At 43.7% G+C, this 19,421-nt stretch overlaps 1 protein-coding gene across 2 annotated transcripts in view; it reads right to left on the reverse strand.

Moving 5' to 3' along the window:
- Positions 1-2,616: 2,616 nt before the first annotated feature.
- EPB41L1 (erythrocyte membrane protein band 4.1 like 1) overlaps positions 2,617-19,421 on the reverse strand; it is a 209,528-nt gene continuing 192,723 nt past the window's right edge. For both annotated transcript variants that reach the window (XM_063145358.1, XM_063145366.1), the window contains 7 exons: positions 18,993-19,079; positions 18,511-18,591; positions 9,845-9,898; positions 8,455-8,544; positions 7,528-7,608; positions 6,862-6,978; positions 2,617-5,930 (listed from right to left, as the gene is read on the reverse strand). In XM_063145358.1, coding sequence (XP_063001428.1) covers positions 5,922-5,930; positions 6,862-6,978; positions 7,528-7,608; positions 8,455-8,544; positions 9,845-9,898; positions 18,511-18,591; positions 18,993-19,079 — 519 coding nt within the window. In that variant the 3' untranslated portion in view covers positions 2,617-5,921. The remainder of the gene's footprint in view (positions 5,931-6,861; positions 6,979-7,527; positions 7,609-8,454; positions 8,545-9,844; positions 9,899-18,510; positions 18,592-18,992; positions 19,080-19,421) is intronic.

Below are 19,421 nucleotides of genomic sequence, written 5' to 3' on the forward strand. Positions count from 1 at the left end.
TATTGAGCCAGCTTGGATTTGCCTCATAGCTGCTGTGAAGACGCCCTGACTCCAAAGTTTTAGAGCAGCAAATGAGCCATTATTTCTGTGTTTGCCTCTTGTGCTGGCCTTGTCTTACCTCAGGTTTCTCTTTCAACAAATTTGCAGGGAGGAGGAGGAGGAGGTAGTCCTCATACTTGTGTCACTTGGACTGCGAGGTGCATGGAGACTCACAGATTAATTGGAGGAACATGATACGATGTAATGGTATTGCAAGTTTTCATGCCCTCACTGAGCTTGTTGGGATGCCACTCCTCTAGACAGGGAAAGGCAGTGTCACATCCCAGGCCTTCCTTTTCTAAACTGTAATTCTAAACCCAGCTTCCTGGGAGTAAACTCCATTGAACTTAAAGGGACTTACCTTTGAGGATACATGTCTAGGAGTGTTCTGTATTGCGGGAGTGGAGAGGAGGAGGGAGAGGAGAAAATCTGGAAGTTCAATCTTCAGCAGGACCTGCACATCAGCAGGACCTCCACATCATGGAGCATGCACATCATGCTCCAGCCCCCTCCCCCCACAAAGGATGATGACTTGCTTTAATTTTAAATTAATGCTATGATCATTCACTTTTTCCTTCTAGATATTTGCTAATATCCATATTGGCTGGGGTTGTAAATGCAGTCCACATAATTGCAGCCAGTTGTGCAGAACATTAGTGGACCAGGAACCAGAGCTGAGGCTTCAGAGGGTCTTCTTATGGTGGTGGAGCACAGCTCCCATCCTCCCCAGTCTTCCTGACTAGGAATGGTGGGAGTTGTAGTCAAACACATGGAGGGCACCAGGATAGGGAAGTCTGAGTTAGAACAATAGCAGCCAATTAGAAGAAGAACCGTCAGAGAGAAGTCCAGTTGTTGAGAATGGCCAGTGCTATGTACCGAAATCTGGGCCACAGGCCCATTGTACACAAAATTTCACAAATTTGCATGTGATACTTTACATATATAGATATATGGACAAACTTGGAAATAATTAGTATAATTTAGTTTTTTTATAGAAGGCAAGCTAATTAGCCTATTCCTTGCTTACAGTACAGGACTGTGCAGTGTCCCAAATTGTGCTTGCTTATAATTTACCCTCCATGCACCCACACTTTCTTTGGTCTTTTAGGCCCAAAATGAACATCATGGCACTGAAAAGAAGGAAGTGTTGGAACAGGTCTCCTCAGATATACATTTTCATTGTGATATGGCATCTCCATGGTTTCAGAGGGGTGTATCTTAAAAGCCCAATTTTCCAAGTATAGTGGCTTACCAGTAAATGTGTAAGATGTACCCTCCAATCTTCCTCTTGGAAGAACATGTCTGTTTCATGTTCTTCATGCTGTAGCTTCACCAAGTGTGCCTGACCTCCCCCCGACCCCCAAGAGCTGTATGCCACACTAAACATTTTCTGATTAATACTAAACTGAACACGGCACACTGGCAAGGGGGACTGAAGGGGTGTATTGTAGACCATAGTGACCCATGTTCTTAAGGTGCAAACTTACACAATTAACAGGGAAAAACCTCATTAAATGTAGTACGATTTTTCTACAGATTAAATTTACCTCCCCTCACCAACAAGCACAACAGCATCGGACAGAGATCTCAGGACTGGAGAATCGTGCTTTGCTGCCCCTGGTCTCAGGAGAAGAGGCAGAGAGAACCACTGCTAAAGATGGCTCCTCAATTTATTTCAAATAGGGTTTTTTTTCTTTTTAGTTTCTAGGATTCCTTTAAAAAAAAACACACACACAAAAACTTGGGTTCTAATTTTTTTTGAAATCCCAAAATCTGCACCGAATGTCTCCATATTAAGTTTCTAGCTACCTCATCATTATACAAAAGTACCAAAATGTATAGTTGGCTACCTTTATTACGTACCGAAATCTGAGCCACAGGCCCATTGGACACAAAATTTCACAAATTTGCATGTGATACTTTACATATATAGCTATATGGGCAAAATTGGAAATAATTAGTATAATTTAGTTTTTATAGAAGGCAAGCTAATTAGCCACTACCCACAACACTGGCTACTGTCTTGATGAGATAGTGGAATAAGGTAGAATTCTGTCATATGACATTTTGACCCCACACCTTTTGCTTTTGCCCTCCCCCCCCCCCCCGCCCGAATGCAGCTCCCAAAAGCTTCTCTGAAATGGAACTTGGACTTTAGACTGAGAGTGATTCAGCACCCTTGGGGATAAAGTCCCCATTATTGACGCCTAGAAATATGACAAGACAAATGGGAATGATAGCAACAGAATTATGAGCAACTGAGGACAAAGGATAGGCATGGGAACAGGTGAGCTCAGCAATGGCAGCTGGACAGCCATGGACCTAGTGCACGAGTGGTAGACATATAAGGGCAGGGCTTATCCTGTGGTGGAATTGAGCTGTGTCATTCTTATCATCCGAGTAGCTCTTCAAAGTTAGGTCTGCATCCTTCTACAGAATGTCTCTGTCCTCTTATACTCAATGTGCCAACAGCTACATATCTGAACGTGGGGTCCTGAATTCCAGAGCTAGCCCATTCAGAGTCTCCACTGCCCTCGTTCCTGAGAGAAAAGTCAGTGCAAGCCACAAAGTGGTTGAGCATCAAACACATTTATTTCACTTTTATTGAATACAAGAACAGTGAGCACACACGCATACACCACCAAGCACTGAAAGAGGATATGATTGAAAGGGGTGGGGGACAAAAATAGGCATGAGGAGGCAGCGGGGAGGACAGAGGAATTAGTGAAAGGATGAAAGGGCATTGCTGTTGGTTGGTAAGGTGCTTCTCAAATTAAAAAAAGAAGAAAGAATTATGAATATTATTAATCCATGCAATTGCTGGCCGGTTTTTGAATCAACTTGTGGGATTTGTCACAAACAAGCAGTTGCATTTCCCCCCCCCTTCAATGGAAAACCCCCCCAAAAAAAAGAAAGAAAAAAGAGTGATCAGCTATATCAGATGGCAGCAATCGTGAAGATCAAAGTGAGAGGAAACCAGGACCTTAAAAACGATGCATGGCTTCAACACTACCACAAATAATAAATATTATATATATTTATATATTTATATAGATTTCTATGTATAAGCCACATCTTGCTAGGTGAACAAAAATCTAGTTTTTGTTAATGGCTACCCATCAGATAAACTGTGGAAGGAATCCAAAGAAACATGTAAATTTCAGCTTTCCTCTGATTGCCCAGGGTTGTATTCTGATCTTGCGCATGTTGGTTTTGAAGCAGTTCACCTCCACAGTTTTTAGTGTTAGACTCACTTGTCCCAGTGCATATCAGGGTAAGTGGGATCGTACTTTTCATCTAGCTGCTCAGTGGTGACTTCTGAGCTTTTTGTTTTGTAACCTAAAATGCAAAGTTTGGGAGGGGAGATTTCCTCCCTGTCCTTGTAACATGGACCGGCATAATATCTCACATATTTATGCCGCCACGACTTCCCTAGATTTGAGTTAATTTTTTAACTAAAAGCACAAGGATTTGTTTTCAAAGATTGATTGGAGTTCTGTATACTTCATTTGCTATGTGTGTGTTTCTTTACGTTTTGGTTCTGGGGTAGTAGGTGGTCCCAAAGAGCAGCAGGAAGTGAAAAAAATATTAAAGAATAATCTTCAGATAAAATTCAGAGAAGCATACATTTGGATACATGAGAAATGGAAATGATTCCTATAGCATAACGTGTGTGTGTTTATGCTCTCAATGCTTACTTAGGACATGCCTGCATGCCAGAAGCAGATCCAATTTTTGGGAGCCATAGTAGCAGACAACTGAAATGACCATTGGCCCAGTGCTTTCTACAGTGGCAGTTTACTGTATGAGATTTGTCCATCTTATGCCAATGATTGTATTCAAGTAGACCCTTTCTCCAGAAGTTCTCTAGATCCCAACTACAGGCACTAGTTAGATGTCCTTCTCCAGGGATCAAATGTGTGTTGAGGAGGGGAGATAAAAGGCAAGCATGGTGCAGTGTTTGTTGCCCCTTCTCTAACATCTGGATCCACTGGCTGTTCCACTTGGAAACGGGCTAATTTTGTTATGTTCCCTCCTTACATTCTGCATCTGCTCTAACTCGCCCTTTCACAAAGTGGATGAAAGCAATTAATGGAAAGTAGTAAAGTAAAATATTGAAGTTGAAAGTTCCATCTGTAGCTGAGCAGTTAGATTTAACGCCTCCCTCATGCCTGAACAATGTGTGCCCTTATGTTCACTGGCCTCCCATGCTTCACATCTTGCTGTAATCTGGATGGATGCACTTTCAAGAAATCGTGTGTCATTTGTCCATTAATAAACCCTGGCTCTAATGTAGGCAAGTGCACATGGAAGGAAGCAGTTCTATTTCATCCTGGTTCCCCACCCGTTGGATACTCTCTGCAAAATCGAGCATTATCCCGGCAAAATAGAATCATGGAGTGTGCAGAGAGCAGGGCAGGGATGCCTCCTTGCTCAGCTTGGACACTTTTCTTGGAAGAGCTATCAGACCGATTTCAGGCAAGGAACTAAAGATGGAATATTGTCACCTGTAAGTTTGCGGGGGCCACTAGGTTTGGAATCAAATGCTGTAGTTTTAAAAAAACTGACACACAGGTCACAGTAGCTCTGCTCCAGTTAGACGCTTAGGTCTGAGAGATCAAACACTTCTAGATACTGAAAGGCTGTGAATGATGAAGCAACCTGACCTCATGTCCTCAAGCTGACCTTTCCTGGGCCTAGAGGATGAGGGAGAGATAGTGGATTGGCATGTTTTAGTGACTCTAACAGGGCTGCAGTTAACACTGATCCATTCTGTCTTCCTTGACTCCCTTCCCATGTTGTTGAATGCTGCCTTATCACCAACCAATTACAAACATTGTTGTGTCACTATGCCAGTCTCTTTTGTAAGAGCTCAGGTCAGGTTAGTGACAAAAAAATACCGCCCCCAGAGGGAATTAGTGATCTTTTTCCTACTCTGTTTTCATGGGCTATCGGCATGATCTAAGAGTCTTGCAATACATTAAGCATGGTCAAACAAATAATTATAATGTAAAAATGTCATTGTCATACTTATCAGCACTGTTTAATTTGTTTTAATATCGTTTCCCCACCCTCCCAGTTATATATAATATACATAACTTAAAAGCACATCCATATGAAACCTCTACAGGCTGTAATTTGATCAATGAGAAATCATATACAAATAATTTTGTTTTGTTTAAGTGATATCCAGTCTTAATTATCTTCATCAGAACAAGGAACTGAATACAGGGAGGAAAGGTTAAAAAAAAAGGACAGGGATTGGGAAAATAAGAGGACCAAATAGATGAAGCAACAGAAGTAGCATGGAGTGAAGAGAAAGAGTGATCACCACACATCCCAAATCAGAAAATAATTAAACAAGAATTATACAATGAATGGTTTTTGATTCTTTCCTATGCAGGGAATCAGTTTGTATTTCTGCTTGTTTTGCTTGTTGATTTCTTGCTTTGTTGCAAAGCATTTTTTGCTTTTCCATTCAGTGTGCAACAAATGAGTTATGTATCCTTTAAATGTAACATGCAGAATGGTGGTTTATTGTATTGTTAATAATATTATTACCATCATGATTTTTTTTTCTTTTAGATCAGTCCAGTCAATTCTTCATTTTATTTGAAGAGGTGGTTGGTTTTGTTGGTTGCTGATGTTGCTGTTTGTAATTCATATCCAGCATATAGCAGCAGTGCAAGGATGCATTTTGTTTCCTGTATATATAATATATAATATATTTGCTATTCCTTTTTATTTTTTATTTTTATTTTTGTCTCTCAACATTATTCTTGCAGCCAGGACGTTCTATGTCTTATTGAGGAATCCAGCATAAAGGCCCCTTCTTTACTCCAAAGTTAAAATAGAGATGCCAACTTCTAGAAATACGAAGGTCAAGATTCCTGTACAAGGAGAATGGAAGTAAATAAATAAATTGATAAGCAATCAGCAAGATTGACTCTGGCACTTCAGGGTTTTTTTCTGGTGGGTGGGAGGCAGCTTTAGCTGCAATAACGTGAACAGATTTTCTAGCAACTACTTCTAGTGGTATCTAGGTATACCAAGTGAGGTAGTTGCACTACTACCTGGTGTACATTAGTTAAATCGATTTCTTAGCTGTCTAATCTGCAGAAAACTCTTTCCACGTGACTTTATTTATTTATTACATTTCTATACCACCCAATAGCTGAAGCTTTCTTTGACAGGGAAACCTTGCATATCTGCTATGGAATTCCTCCATCCTGCAGTGGATTCCGGTGTGTGCTCTGAGATGCACCCACAATTAGCACAGGGCACCAGCCAAGCCAGTTTATCATAGTTGTTGTACTGTGTGATGCGCTCTGTGATGCACTGTAGAAAGTGCCCAATACTTGCATGACAAGTTCCAGAACAAGTTCAGTAATTATGGGCAAGTTGTCGTTTGGGCACCTTGTCTAGTGGTACCAGTTCTCCCAAGCAAAAACATCTGATATGCATTCAAGAAACCCAAGGGCTCCTACCAACAGTTTGAAAGCCACTTTTTGCACCATTCCAGGGCAAAAAGGCGTACATTTAACCTTTTTGGTAACACATCTGAAGAGAGAACAGAGCCACATGACATTGCTTGCAACTTTGCCTTTGCCATAGCCATGATCATTGTCCAAGTCAAGCAGCACCAATTCTCATACTGGTGTGGTCAAAGAACTGGAGCCTGATCTCTTTTGAGTGGACACTGTTTCATGTAGAGGAAACAGTTGTTGTTTTGGCAAGTATAAAGCAATGACCTTGTGTATCGTTCATTCATTTTCTGGTGTTGCTTGACTATTTGCTGCATCTTCCGGTATCTCTACGTACCTGAGGCTTCTTGTCCTTTTCCTCTGGAGATGGGTCTGTTTCTCTATATACTACAGCTTTGGTTACCAGCATGTCAGGGTGCTGCAGTTTTGCCTCCTTGATTGCCAAAGCCAAAGCCTACAGAAAGAAAACACTGAATGTTTAATGTTACTTCACATAAGTAGACAACAACTCAAGAACATGTGGGAATAATAAAAAAGGGATGTTACTGAGGATACACAGAACTCTGTTCAATGTTAAAGAAAACGCTCAGTCTTGCATCAAGTTTCCCATTCATATGTATGAACGACGCTATCAAAGCTGCTCAGGATATCTGCATATGTAGATACATCCATGTGCACAGGCAAATGCTACACATGTATAGCTCTGGATGAGGACCTGGCTATGCTTCTTCCCCTACCCACCCACCCCAGCCCCCTAATGTTACTGTGACACTAGGTCCATGTATCACAAGGATGATCAGTTCTGGGGTCTGCTATATACAAATATGTGAGACTCTCATCTCTACCGTTATCTCTGTTTGTATCCAGAAGTGGAACAAACTGTATGAAGGGGACAGCATTGGGGTGTTCTGGCCTTCTTAACATTTCAATAAACATAGGGATTAAAAGCTTCCTAAGAACTTTGTAAACAGTACTGACAGCCTCATACAGATTTCCTACACACCTGGTCTTGGTCCACATCTTCATCTCCTGTTATGATGATTCGTTTTTCTATTCTGGTTTCAGAAAAGCCTCCTTTCACAGTCTGGAATGAAGAAGACACATTTTCGATATTGATATAGCACTTCCAATGTGTAAAGTGCTTTTTAAGTTACCTTTTGTCTCACTTAGCCACAACAAATCATTGAGGTCCATCACACTTATTCCCCTTTTAAAGTTATGGACTTGGGGATAACAAAAAAGGACTTGCTCAAGGCAATTTAACTATAGGAAAAGTAAACTAGAAGAAAAATGTTTTCAATGGGTAGGTTCAGCATGGCTTTAAAAGCCAGCTCTCACATTAACTAGCTCTCATAGCACATTAACTAACTTTCAACCAGCTCACACATTAACTAGCCTTCATTAGCACACACTGTCCCACTTTGTACCTAACAATGAACCATGGGTTAATTAATCAAACCATTGTTGGTCTAGGCCATGTGCTCACCACTTCTGCTTTAGCAAACAATCCAGGAATGCCCGTTGTCCGTTGTGACATCCAAATCTGCAACTCTGGGTTTTTTCTTTCTCAACAACACAGAGTGCCGTGTTTGGACATTGCAGCAAACAACCCAGGAATGGGGCATTCCTCTGTGTTTTGCTAAACCGGATGCAAAGGAGAAGCAGCAAGAGGGCGGGAGGCAGAGCACTCGCTCCTGTAGAGTCCCGACAACCCATGGGTTGTCATTATGTGTGAACTGGGCCACTTCTTAAACCAGCCTTCCCCAAGTTAGTGCCCTTCACTTATGATGGATTACAACTCTTTCCATCCCCAGCCATGATGGAGATTATGAGAATTTTAGTCCAACACATCTGGAGGGTGCCAGCTTGAGGAAGACTGCCTTAACTGCAGGAGATGCTCTGATATTCAGCTCTCCTCCCCTGGTCTTACCTTAGTAACGTGGGTAGTGGTGGAAGTGGAGAGGGTTTCTGCAGTGGCACCAAAAAGGCTGGTGAAGGCTTCTTTCCCACTGCTGGTGATCTACAAAAACATGCAAAGCACCATTCATGTCAATGGACTGCCAGTTTTTCTGGGTGTTAGGCAAGGGCTTATCATAGAAAAACAATCCTCTTCATGACATTCATTGGGGAGTGTGCACTCCTTGCCAAGGAGGGTCGTAGTTCAGTGAGAGTAAATGCTTTGCATGTAGAAGGTCTCAGGTCCAATCATGGGCATATTGTATTGAGAGGATATAACAGGTAGCAGAGCTAGGAGAAGCTTTTCCCTGACACCTTGACAATCACTACCAGTCAGAGGTAAATCATATTAGGTGTTAAATAAGCTTTGCATATGACAGCTCCATAGATCCTTATACATTCTAGTATTATATTTGTTTGGCTGTTTGCTTATTTGTTTCACACTCTCTGCCATCTAAAGCAACTAATAGTAATCTACTAGAACAACTTTCATTCAAACAGTTGTATTAAAATACAGAGTCGCTGTTAGAATTCAAGGGTACTATATAAATTAAATATCTGCCCAGATTAGTTTGCTCCATCTCTTGGTAGGCTTATCTGAAAAGGAAAATTGTAGCAACCTTCTGAAAGGCCTGCAAAAACAGGGTCCAGTGGGCTTTTTTAGGATAGGTGTTACATAATGTTGGGGTCCCGATTCACTGCTTGAATTGAGAGCCCCTCCAGCAGGGTAGATCTTTAATGAGTGGAAAGCACACCATAATAGACTTATACATTTTTAAGGCAGAGATCAGGAATGAGATTCACATCTACATTTTATGTTACCTTCCTGCTTCTTCTGTGTTTTCTGCTAAAAGCAGTATGCACAGAAGGAACCATGCTGGAAAACCGAGGCCGTACCTTCTGGACTGAAATGAGACCTTCACTTACAAACACGACCAAAAGATCAGAGCTCCTGTCAGACCATAATCAGACAAATTTAATTCTATCATCATACGTGTAGCTGCTAAGTAACCAGTACATGAGTCAGATTAAAAGGACAGATGGTGGTTTGTTTGCTAGGAGCGTGTGTAAGTGTGCGTGAGGATGTACATTTGTGTTTCTGGAAGTTGATGGCTGCTAAGAATAATTTTTTGGTCTTCCAGTAGTTAAAAAAATGTTTCATATTTGTTTAATCATTCTGTCCAATACCAAGGTCTCTCATGGTATGGGCTTACAATGCCTTGATGGGTTTGCAGTGTGTGTGTGTGTGTGTGTGTGTGTGTGTGTGTGTGTGTGTGTGTGTTTTGCAGGCCACTTGGGCATTATATGTCTACCAATATTCTCAAGATATCTGTTCCTCAAGCCACAAATATAAAATCACTTACTGGGGAGATGGAGCGAAGTTCTGGTGTGCCTTTCCCAGGCTTGGTGCTGTGATCCTAGAAAAAACACAGTTTTTGTACGAGAGCTTGGATATATAGAGATAACGAAATTAACAAGGGATGATAGCAGTCAAGAAACATCATAGTAGAAACCTTAAGAAGTCTCATCCTCTAACTCTGTCACACATGGGCAACACTTGCTCCATGACCATCTGCTCCACCCTGGAGTTCAACGAATGAGAGGGATTCGCAATCTCTGGCATCCAGGGCTTGTTTAGCTACCTGTGTAACGCCATTCAAAATACTGGTGTTGCCCCCACACTGCCACAGGATTTTTTGCCCCACATATGTGACTTTAATTCCTGCCAAATTAAAAACAAACCCAGTCCTCGTATGTTTGTTTATTTTGCTAAAACATTTGTACCCCACCTTCCAGTTTTTTAAAGGTGGCTAACACAAATATTAAGTGGATACATGGAAAACAACACCAATGATATCTGTAAAATTTAATGTACAGAGTATCATGATAAATTATAGAAACTGCAAAACCAGCAAAACAAATTAATGCCTGAAGCATATTAAACACACCTGGAACACAAGAAAGAAGGTATGCCACCACTTAAAAGGTCCTGTTATGGTCACTATTTGCCTATGCTTTGAGGTTGGGGAACCCTGAAGCAGAGCCTCTGAAAATGATTCTCTGGGTCTCAACAAGGAGCCAGTTACATATAGGAGGAGGTGGTCCTTACATGTTTATAGATTATCTCTTGCCAAAACTATTCCTCCAGTTTTTATCGAAGTACTTTTCTCTACCCCTTCTGCTAGCAGGGTTTATTTGTTTACCATCCCCATAGATAATTTAATCTTATGCATAAATGGTCAATTGTTCACATCTGCAATTCTGAAGCAGCATAACCACAATAATCCATGTTGTAGGACTAACACTCCATAGCAACATGTCCCCATCCCCATACTCTATATATCATGTCACATTTTAGGAGTAGCCTCTGGAGTCACAGAGCTGAAAGGCATCCAAAGACAAACCTACGTAACTTCCCTGTCCTTAGGTAGGATCCTTGCATGCCAACTCATCCACAGCACATATACCTTCCCTATAGGTGACCCATCTCTACTTGAGCCATGCAAACCTTTTTGTCACCTACACCTGTCCCTAAATGTGCTCAGTATAGACATGCAAGTCAGCTGCTAGCTAGACTAGCTTAGAGCCATTGCACACATTACAGTAGAAGCAGGTGCCAGTTAAAGATTTACTGAGTATCTTTCCTGTAATGTATGAAGTACCAGCCCAAAATGAATGAGCACATGGTGAAGAGCCAGGGTTAACAAGCAGATACTCTCATTTCCAAATCGGGACAGTTCAGCGGAGCTTCCTTCCGCAAGCTCTGCTCCATTTTGGAAGTGAGCAGAAATGCAGGTTGCTTACCTGTAACTGTAGTTCTTCGAGTGGTCATCTATGCATTCACACATATGGGCTTTGCGCCTGCGCAGAGACCAGACCGGAACCTACTATAGCTGAGTGGAACGTTTTTGGCGGGAACCCCTCCCCCCACGCTACCGCGCATGTCCATGGGGTTCCCGCCCTTACCTCAGTTTACAGGAGTCCGACATTGTGCCCCCATAAACATGAGTGTAAATAAAATAAAGTACATTCCACAATAAAACAGTGTCATTTATAAGTCTCACACCACCAAGTGGGGATGGTGGGTGGGTTGTGTGAATGCATAGATGACCACTCGAAGAACTACAGTTACAGGTAAGCAACCTGCATTTCTTCTTCGTGGTCTCTATGCATCACACATATGGGCGAGTAGCAAGCTGACATACCTTTGGAGGTGGGTTGGTGCATCATCTGAAGATCTCTGAAAGCACTGTCCTCCCAAATGAGCAGTCCTGCCTTGCACGGGTGTCCAAACTGTAGTGCTTGACAAACGTGGATGGAGTGGACCACGTTGCGGCTCTACAGACTTCAGTCAGTGGAACACCTCTGGTGAAGGCCACCGATGTTGAAACAGCTCTGGTGGAATGAGCCGTCACAGGTTTCACTAACTCTAATTTAGAAATAGAGTAGGCCAATTCTATTGTCTCCACTATCCAGTGTGACAACCGCTGGCAAGAGACAGGGAGTCCCTTAGAAGGCTCACCATAACAAATAAACAATTGCTTTGTTTTCCTTAAAGTCTCTGTTCTGTCTTTGTAAAAAGCGAGAGCCCTTCTTACATCGAGAGTGTGCAAGGAAGACTCAAGAGGTGTAGTTGGATTAGGGAAGAAAGCAGGTAAAGTAATATGTTGGGACAGATGAAAAGTAGACACTACCTTAGGTAGGAAGGCTGGATCTGTGCGTAGCACAACCTTATCCTTATGAAAGATAGTGTATGGGACATCTATCCTAAGAGCTCTAAGCTCACTTGCCCGTCTTGCCGATGTAATGGCTACTAGAAAGACAGTCTTTAAAGTGAGTAGCCTAAGGTCTGTCGAAGCCATAGGCTCGAAGGGTTTGCGTGTCAGTGCTTGCAGCACAACTGACAGGCTCCATGGAGGTACAATACTTTTCACAGTTGGTATTGTGTTCTTAAGCCCTCTCAAAAATTTCTTAGTTGTTGGGTGGGTAAAGGGTGTAAACCCATCTATGCCTCGGTGAAAAGATGTAATTGCAGCTAGGTGCACTCTGATGGATGTAAGCTTAAGTCCCTGCTGAAAAAGCATCAATAAATAATTGAGGATAAAGGCTAAGTGGCAAGATTCTGGTATTTGACCATCTTTTGATGCAAAGTTCTGAAATCTTTGCCACTTTGCTGCATAAGTTTTCCTTGTGGAAGGCTTTAGTGCTGCCAATATAATGTGGTCCACAGTCAAAGTTCTAGTTCCAGAGGAGGAGTGGTTGTTATCCTCCATGCAGTCATCTTGAGGGTCGACAGATCTGCGTGTCGAACCCTGCCCTGGTGTCGAGACAGTAGCTTCGGTGTCGACGGAAGCCTGATGTAATCCCCTCTCGATAGCCGAAGGGCGTGAGAGAACCACGTCTGTCGAGGCCACCACGGAGTGATGAGGATGCAATTGGAGTTGTCTATCTGGATCTTGGCTACCACCCTTGTCAATAGTGGGAAGGGAGGAAACATGTACAGGAGGTTTCCTCTCCAAGTCCTGGTGAAGGCGTCTCCTAAAGATTGCTCTCCTCTTCCTGCCCTGCTGCAATACTTGGCACAAATTGCGTTGTCTTCGGTAGCGAAGACATCGACAACAGGACGGCCCCAGTACCGAAAAAGGCTTTCCCGCACTTCGACATCGAGCTCCCACTCGTGGTCGACATGGAAGGACCTGCTGAGAGAGTCCGCAACGATGTTTTCCTTGCCGGCTACATGGATCGCAGTCAGGTAAGTCCTTCTCTTTATGCACCAGTTCCATATTCTGAGTGCAGAACGGTTCAGGGTGTGTGATCTTGTTCCACCCTGTCTGTTGATGTATGCCACCACGGTAGTATTGTCCGTTGCGATCAAGACATTTCGGCCCTCAATCATCTGTGCAAATGCTTTTACTGCATTTTCTACTGCCAGGAGTTCGAGATGGTTGATGTGATGCTCCCTCTGTGATCGAGGCCAACGACCCTGAGAGGTTAAGGAGCTGCAATGGGCTCCCCATCCTTCTAAGGATGCATCCGTCGTGATCGTTACCAAAGGCGCGTCTTGTTGGAATGGAACGCCTTCGAGAAGAGTCGACATCGAGAACCACCATCTCAGGGATGCCCTCACTTGCTTCGGTATCGAAAGGTAAGTCCGTCGAGCATTGTGCCTGAGATCGAAAGTCCTCAAAAACCAGGCCTGCAATATCCTCATTCTGAGTCTTGCAAATTTTATGACTGCCGTAGTAGCTGCCATCAAACCTAATAGTCTCTGAACTGTCCATGCCGAAACCTTTCGGCGGCTCTCGGTATCGATGGCTAACTGCTGTAAGGTATTCGCCCTGGTTGATGGTAAGTATGCCCTCCCGTCTCGAGAGGATAGGGTTACCCCTATGAAATCCAATTTCTGCTGTGGAGTCAAAATGGACTTTTCGTGGTTGACCCACAGCCCCAATGAGTCCAACAGATTGAGGGTGGTTAGTATGTCTGACTGGAGCGCCTCGCTGCTGTCCGCTACGAGGAGCCAATCGTCCAGGTATGGATAAATGTAAATGCCTTTCTGCCTTAGGTGGGCGCATACCACCGCCATGACCTTCGTGAAAACCCTCGGCGCCGTGGCCAACCCGAACGGAAGAACGGTGAATTGGTACTGAGATGCACCGATCGAAAACCGAAGGTAAGCTTGATGCGACTTCCTGATGGAGATATGGAAGTACGCATCCTTCAGATCCACCACTGCGAACCAAACTCCTTTTTGTAGAAGCTGCAGAATAGAAGTAACCGTTGTCATACGGAACTTCCTCGGGGTGATGAACTTGTTCAGTTGTCTTAAGTCCATGATCGGTCGAAGACCTCCGTCTTTCTTCGGGACCGTGAAGTAACGGGAGAAAAATCCCTGATTGAGTTCCTCTGCCGGTACGGGAGAGATGGCTCCCTTCGATAGTAAGGTCTGTACCTCGAGCAGCAGAGGAGGGGATGGAGCCGTTACTTTCACGCCGGAAAAAGGAGGAAGGGCATCGAGCTCGATGGCATAGCCCGAGTTGATGATAGTGAGCACCCAGGAGTCTGTTGTTATTGACTCCCATAGGTGGTAATGGGGTGCTAGGCGGTTCGCAAAAGGGAGTGGATCTGGAGCCGAAGAGTCAAACACGCTGTTTCTTGCTGAAGTCAGGTTGCCTCTTGTCCAGCTGGAATCGGCTTTGGTAAGGCCTCTTCCTCTGCAGTTGTTGTTGTTGCTGCCGAGGTTGAGGCTGGTATTGGGGCCGATGCTGTTGCTGTTGCATCGGAGGTCTCCATTTCCTCGAACAGTATTGAGGTTGCGAGGGAAAAGTAAACCCCATCTTTTTAGCAGTCGTCCGAGCTTTATAGATGGAGTCCAGCGTGTCATCGGTCTTGCTGTTAAATAGACCTTCTCCATCAAACGGCATATTTTCTATCCTGGCCTTAGTCTCGTTGGTTAGATTTGAGGATCTAAGCCAGGCATGCCTTCTTAACGATATGGCCCCCATCATCGATTTTGAATGGCAGTCCACCTGGTGTCGAGCGGTGGACAACTGCTGCCGTGCTATACCCGTTGCTTCATTTTGAAGAACTCTTGCCACCTCTCTTTTATCCTCTGGGAGGTGATCACACAGATTACCAATCTTCTCCCAAAGAAAAAGTTGATAACGGGCCATAGTTGCTTCATAGGCTGATGCCCTGATGCCCAAGGAGGATGACGAGTAGACTCTTCTGCCAGTAATGTCTAGCTTTCTTCCCTCTCTGTCCACTGGAGCAGAATGTGCTTTCTGAGACTGGCCCTGTGCTGACTCAACCACTATTGAGTTCGGCTTAGGGTGCTGAACTAAAAATTGTGCACCCTCTTCCTGCACTTTATACAGAGTCTCTAGGCGTTTTGATGTTGCCTGCGTCGACGTCGGTGTCTTCCAAGTCAACTGCGCTGCCTGCTTTAGCGCGTGAGGGAGGGGAATTGCTATCCTCTGGTTTGTGGTAGTCTGAAACACATCGTAGATGCGATCTACCACCGTTTCATTAGCCTCCTGAGTCTCTATCCCCAATGCTCTAGACATTCGCAGGATATGGTCCGAGAACCTAACCATGTCGTCTGATGGGGAGGAAGGGTCTTTATCTTGGACCTCATCCTCCGGTGATGGAAATGAAGGAGCGGCCGACACCCCCGATTCCGAGTCCGAAGGATAGTTTTCCTCCGGTGACATAACTGTGACTAGATGTAAATCATCAGTCGAAACCGCAGGAACAGCCGACGCCGATGGCTGTCTATGAGGCGTCGATACCGTGGCTCTTTGAGGCGCTGGTGATGGGAAACGGCACACCCTAGTTGTAGGCGGGGGAAGAGCATAGTAATCCTCCCGCGAATATTGCTGTTCCTGGAAATACCTTTGGGGGCGATATCCTTCCCATTGGTAATCGTCATCCCTCGTTTGAGGTTCAGAGTAGCGAGAGGCTGCCTCCCAATCACGGCGTGGTGTTAGCCTTGGAGATGGCAACAATGGAAGTTCTCGCGGTCGAGGGGGCTGGTGAGAAGACGCTGCCGACATCGAATCCCTCAGTTCGCCCTCTGAAAGGCTAGGCGGACGAGTCGGTACTGCTGGTAACGAGTGTGGCCTCGATACCGAGGGTGGTCTCGATATCGAAGCGGCAGATACCGAAGGTGGTCTCGATACCGAGGTAGTGGGAGCAGCGGGTGGAGTGGATTGACTCCTGACCCGCTCTATAGGACGAGGCGACGCTAAGGAAGTTTTCTCCGCGTCCCTCTTTCTCTTCTTTTTCTTCTTCTTCTCAGTATCAGAAGAAGATATCGGAGTTCTGGCTTTTTTAAAATCCTTTTTAGCCTTTGAACTCGAGAAAGACCGACCAGGCGTGAGGGGTATCTCAGCCCTATGAGCTCTGGTCTGCACTTCAGTGCTTTGGTCTGATGATTTGTCCGGTGCGGTCTTAGTAAGTGCCGTCTTATGAGTCACGGACTTATGAGCCGCAGTCTTCTCCATTGCCGGGGCCTCAGCGGCCTTGAGAGCCTTCTCCCAAAGAACCGAGCGGAGTCGGTCTGCTCGATGTTTCCTGGTCTGTTTTGTGAAGGCCATACAATGATGGCAGGTCTCGACAACGTGCCCTTCACCTAAGCACAATATGCAAAGGGAGTGTCCGTCCGATGGAGGGAGCTTAGCTCCGCACTTTACGCACTTTCTAAACGGTGCTTTTAGTGCCATACAGGCCTCAAGCGACGAAGTCGCTGAGGAAAATCTAAACTACAAAAAACTATTATTATTTTTTTATATATATATAGGATAGATAAAGGAGAAAGAAACGCCGAAGCGAGAAAAAACGAGAAAGAAGAGAAGAATTAGAGTAAAGAAGATATTTTTAAAGACACAAACGCTACGAGGTTGGTTCTATGGTCTATGCACAATGGCGGACGACGAAGAACTGAGGTAAGGGCGGGAACCCCATGGACATGCGCGGTAGCGTGGGGGGAGGGGTTCCCGCCAAAAACGTTCCACTCAGCTATAGTAGGTTCCGGTCTGGTCTCTGCGCAGGCGCAAAGCCCATATGTGTGATGCATAGAGACCACGAAGAAGAATTGCTTATGACTGTTCCTGGAATGGCTAGCTACCAGCTGTGCTAGCAGTGGATCCCACTTGTGCAGAAAAGATTGGATACTGCCGTTTGTCAATTTTGGTTTCTCATTATTCCAGCCTTCAGTTTTTCCATCTTGTTTTCACATCAGTTTCCAATATTCGTATGGATTTTTGTACACATTTCTCCTAACATGCTTTTTTGTACACACATTTGCCTAATATACACATGTCTCACAAGTAGTTTCCCCTTACACAATGCTTTTTATACATTTACTAATATATGCATTTTTGTGTGCACCTTTCCCTAGTATACCTATTTTTGTATGTGTTCTTTATTCAGAGGACTTCATAGCAAAATTCAGAGAAGTGCAACTACCGAATGACAACTGCATTCCCGTTTGCATATTGATTTAGGAAGTGCACATTTGGTAAATTCAAATCAAAATGCAAACTGAATGAAATTCTCCCCCATCCCTCGTTCTGGGTCCCCGCAGCTGTTTCTGTGATGTACAGATGGAAGAAAAAACTAGTAATGCCACCGAATTGTGTCATTAGTCTGCTTGCTGGTTGAACCTTGTCCCTTCACAATCCTTACCTTTTCAACAATCCTAGACTGGGTTTTTACACATTCACTATTATATTTGGAATTGATTGTGACCTTCTGAGCATGTGCAGTCTGTATCTAAACAATGTCATTTCTGCACATGCACGTTGCTGGATTAACCTTTTCCTTGACTAATTTGGTATTTCTGCGCATGTGCTGCATTGGTTGGATTAACCCTGTGCTTGCCTAATCTGGTGCCGCTTCTCTCCTCACTACTGTGGCTCCTTAAGAAGGAGAACTCAGTAGTGCCCTTCGCACTACATTTTTACTTGTCCTACGGTCTCCTTAGCAACTTCCCTTGTCACCATCGCTTCCACTACCGTTCTTGCTCTAAGGAGGCACTATGTGATTCCAAACTATAGCTCTCAAAATGCACTTTGATATTGCACATGTGCAGAAGCTAGTTCACCTGGAACGAGAGTTTGCTTTGAGCAAGAACTCTCACCCAAGCCTACGTAACAAGTTTGTTATTTTCTGAATAAATAATGAACTCACTCAGAGTAAGTTCACTCATTGCTAGGAAAAAACATGTTGCTGTCTCACATGTGACATGGAAGAAGCATATGTATGCTAAAACTTTAACAGATACCTGTTTCTGCTCTAACACATAACTTCTGTGGTAACAGTGCTAGGCTTATTGTGACCAGGAAGAAAATTCTTATTGGAAATAAAGCCATAAGAAAACTGGAGAGAATCCAGCATGACTCAGAACAAGTAGGCACCTAGGCAAAGGAGGAAGAAACTAGGTAACAGAGTATGGCGTTGCCAGGCGTAGTTTTGAGGGGCATAAAAGACTTTTTGTCCCTATCAGCTTCCCCTCCCAAGTACTTACTGAGGTTGTTGATATGGTTTCTGTGCTGACAATGTGAGAAGTGGTTATTGTTTCTTTTCCACCTGTGGTGGTACCATCAACCTGAAAATAAAAAGGAAAAACATGTTGTGTCAATAAAGATACTGGTTAAGTGCAATTTGCAGTCTTTAAAAAGACAGTATTTGTCCTGTTTTACTTCAGTGAAGATTTTACATCAATCTAGTCCTATTCCATATACTTGGGACTTAAAACTCAGTTATTGATTGGGCTGTTTAGTGCCTTAGACGTATCAGAAAGGACTGTAGTGTTTTAGACAAAGTCATGCAATAAGCATATCAATGAATCCTGGAAAGTATGTCATAACATCCCTTCCACTTCAGTAAAATCAAGAGCAACTTTCCAGTGCAGATATGATCTTAGCGTGATGCATTGCCAATGGAATTATTCAGTGCTATGCTGCAGAATAAACACAAGAGTACAACAGAATAGAATTTAAGACTTACCTGTGTAATTTCTGTTGCAATGATTCTGTGCTGCATAGAGGCCTCTCCTTCTGCTTTTTTCACAGTTTCTGTTTTCACAATCGAGGACTACCAAAAGAACAAAAGAATTTAGCAACAGTCCAAGCTCTATTTAACCGCTCAAAAATGCTCTTTTGTGCCCGAAAATCCCACACACTTTAATTTTTGCACCTTGTAAGATGCCATGAAGTTATTTTAACTGCAGAGTCTTTGCTTAGCTTGAGCTTAAGAGTTCTTCTATTGCAAAGGTCATGTGTAGTTTTTAAACACCAGGGAGGACTGACTGAAAACATAAGCCACAGTGATGAAGGCTGGAAAAGTAGGGTAAGAACTCCAGTCATATAAAGTAGAGGGATTCCATTAAAAGGACTAATATACTGAAGTCAAATGTCTAAGTGAGGCTTGCTCCGG

Source organism: Elgaria multicarinata, chromosome 1, assembly GCF_023053635.1.
Source record: "Elgaria multicarinata webbii isolate HBS135686 ecotype San Diego chromosome 1, rElgMul1.1.pri, whole genome shotgun sequence".
In the NCBI taxonomy this organism is placed as follows: Eukaryota; Metazoa; Chordata; class Lepidosauria; order Squamata; family Anguidae; genus Elgaria; species Elgaria multicarinata.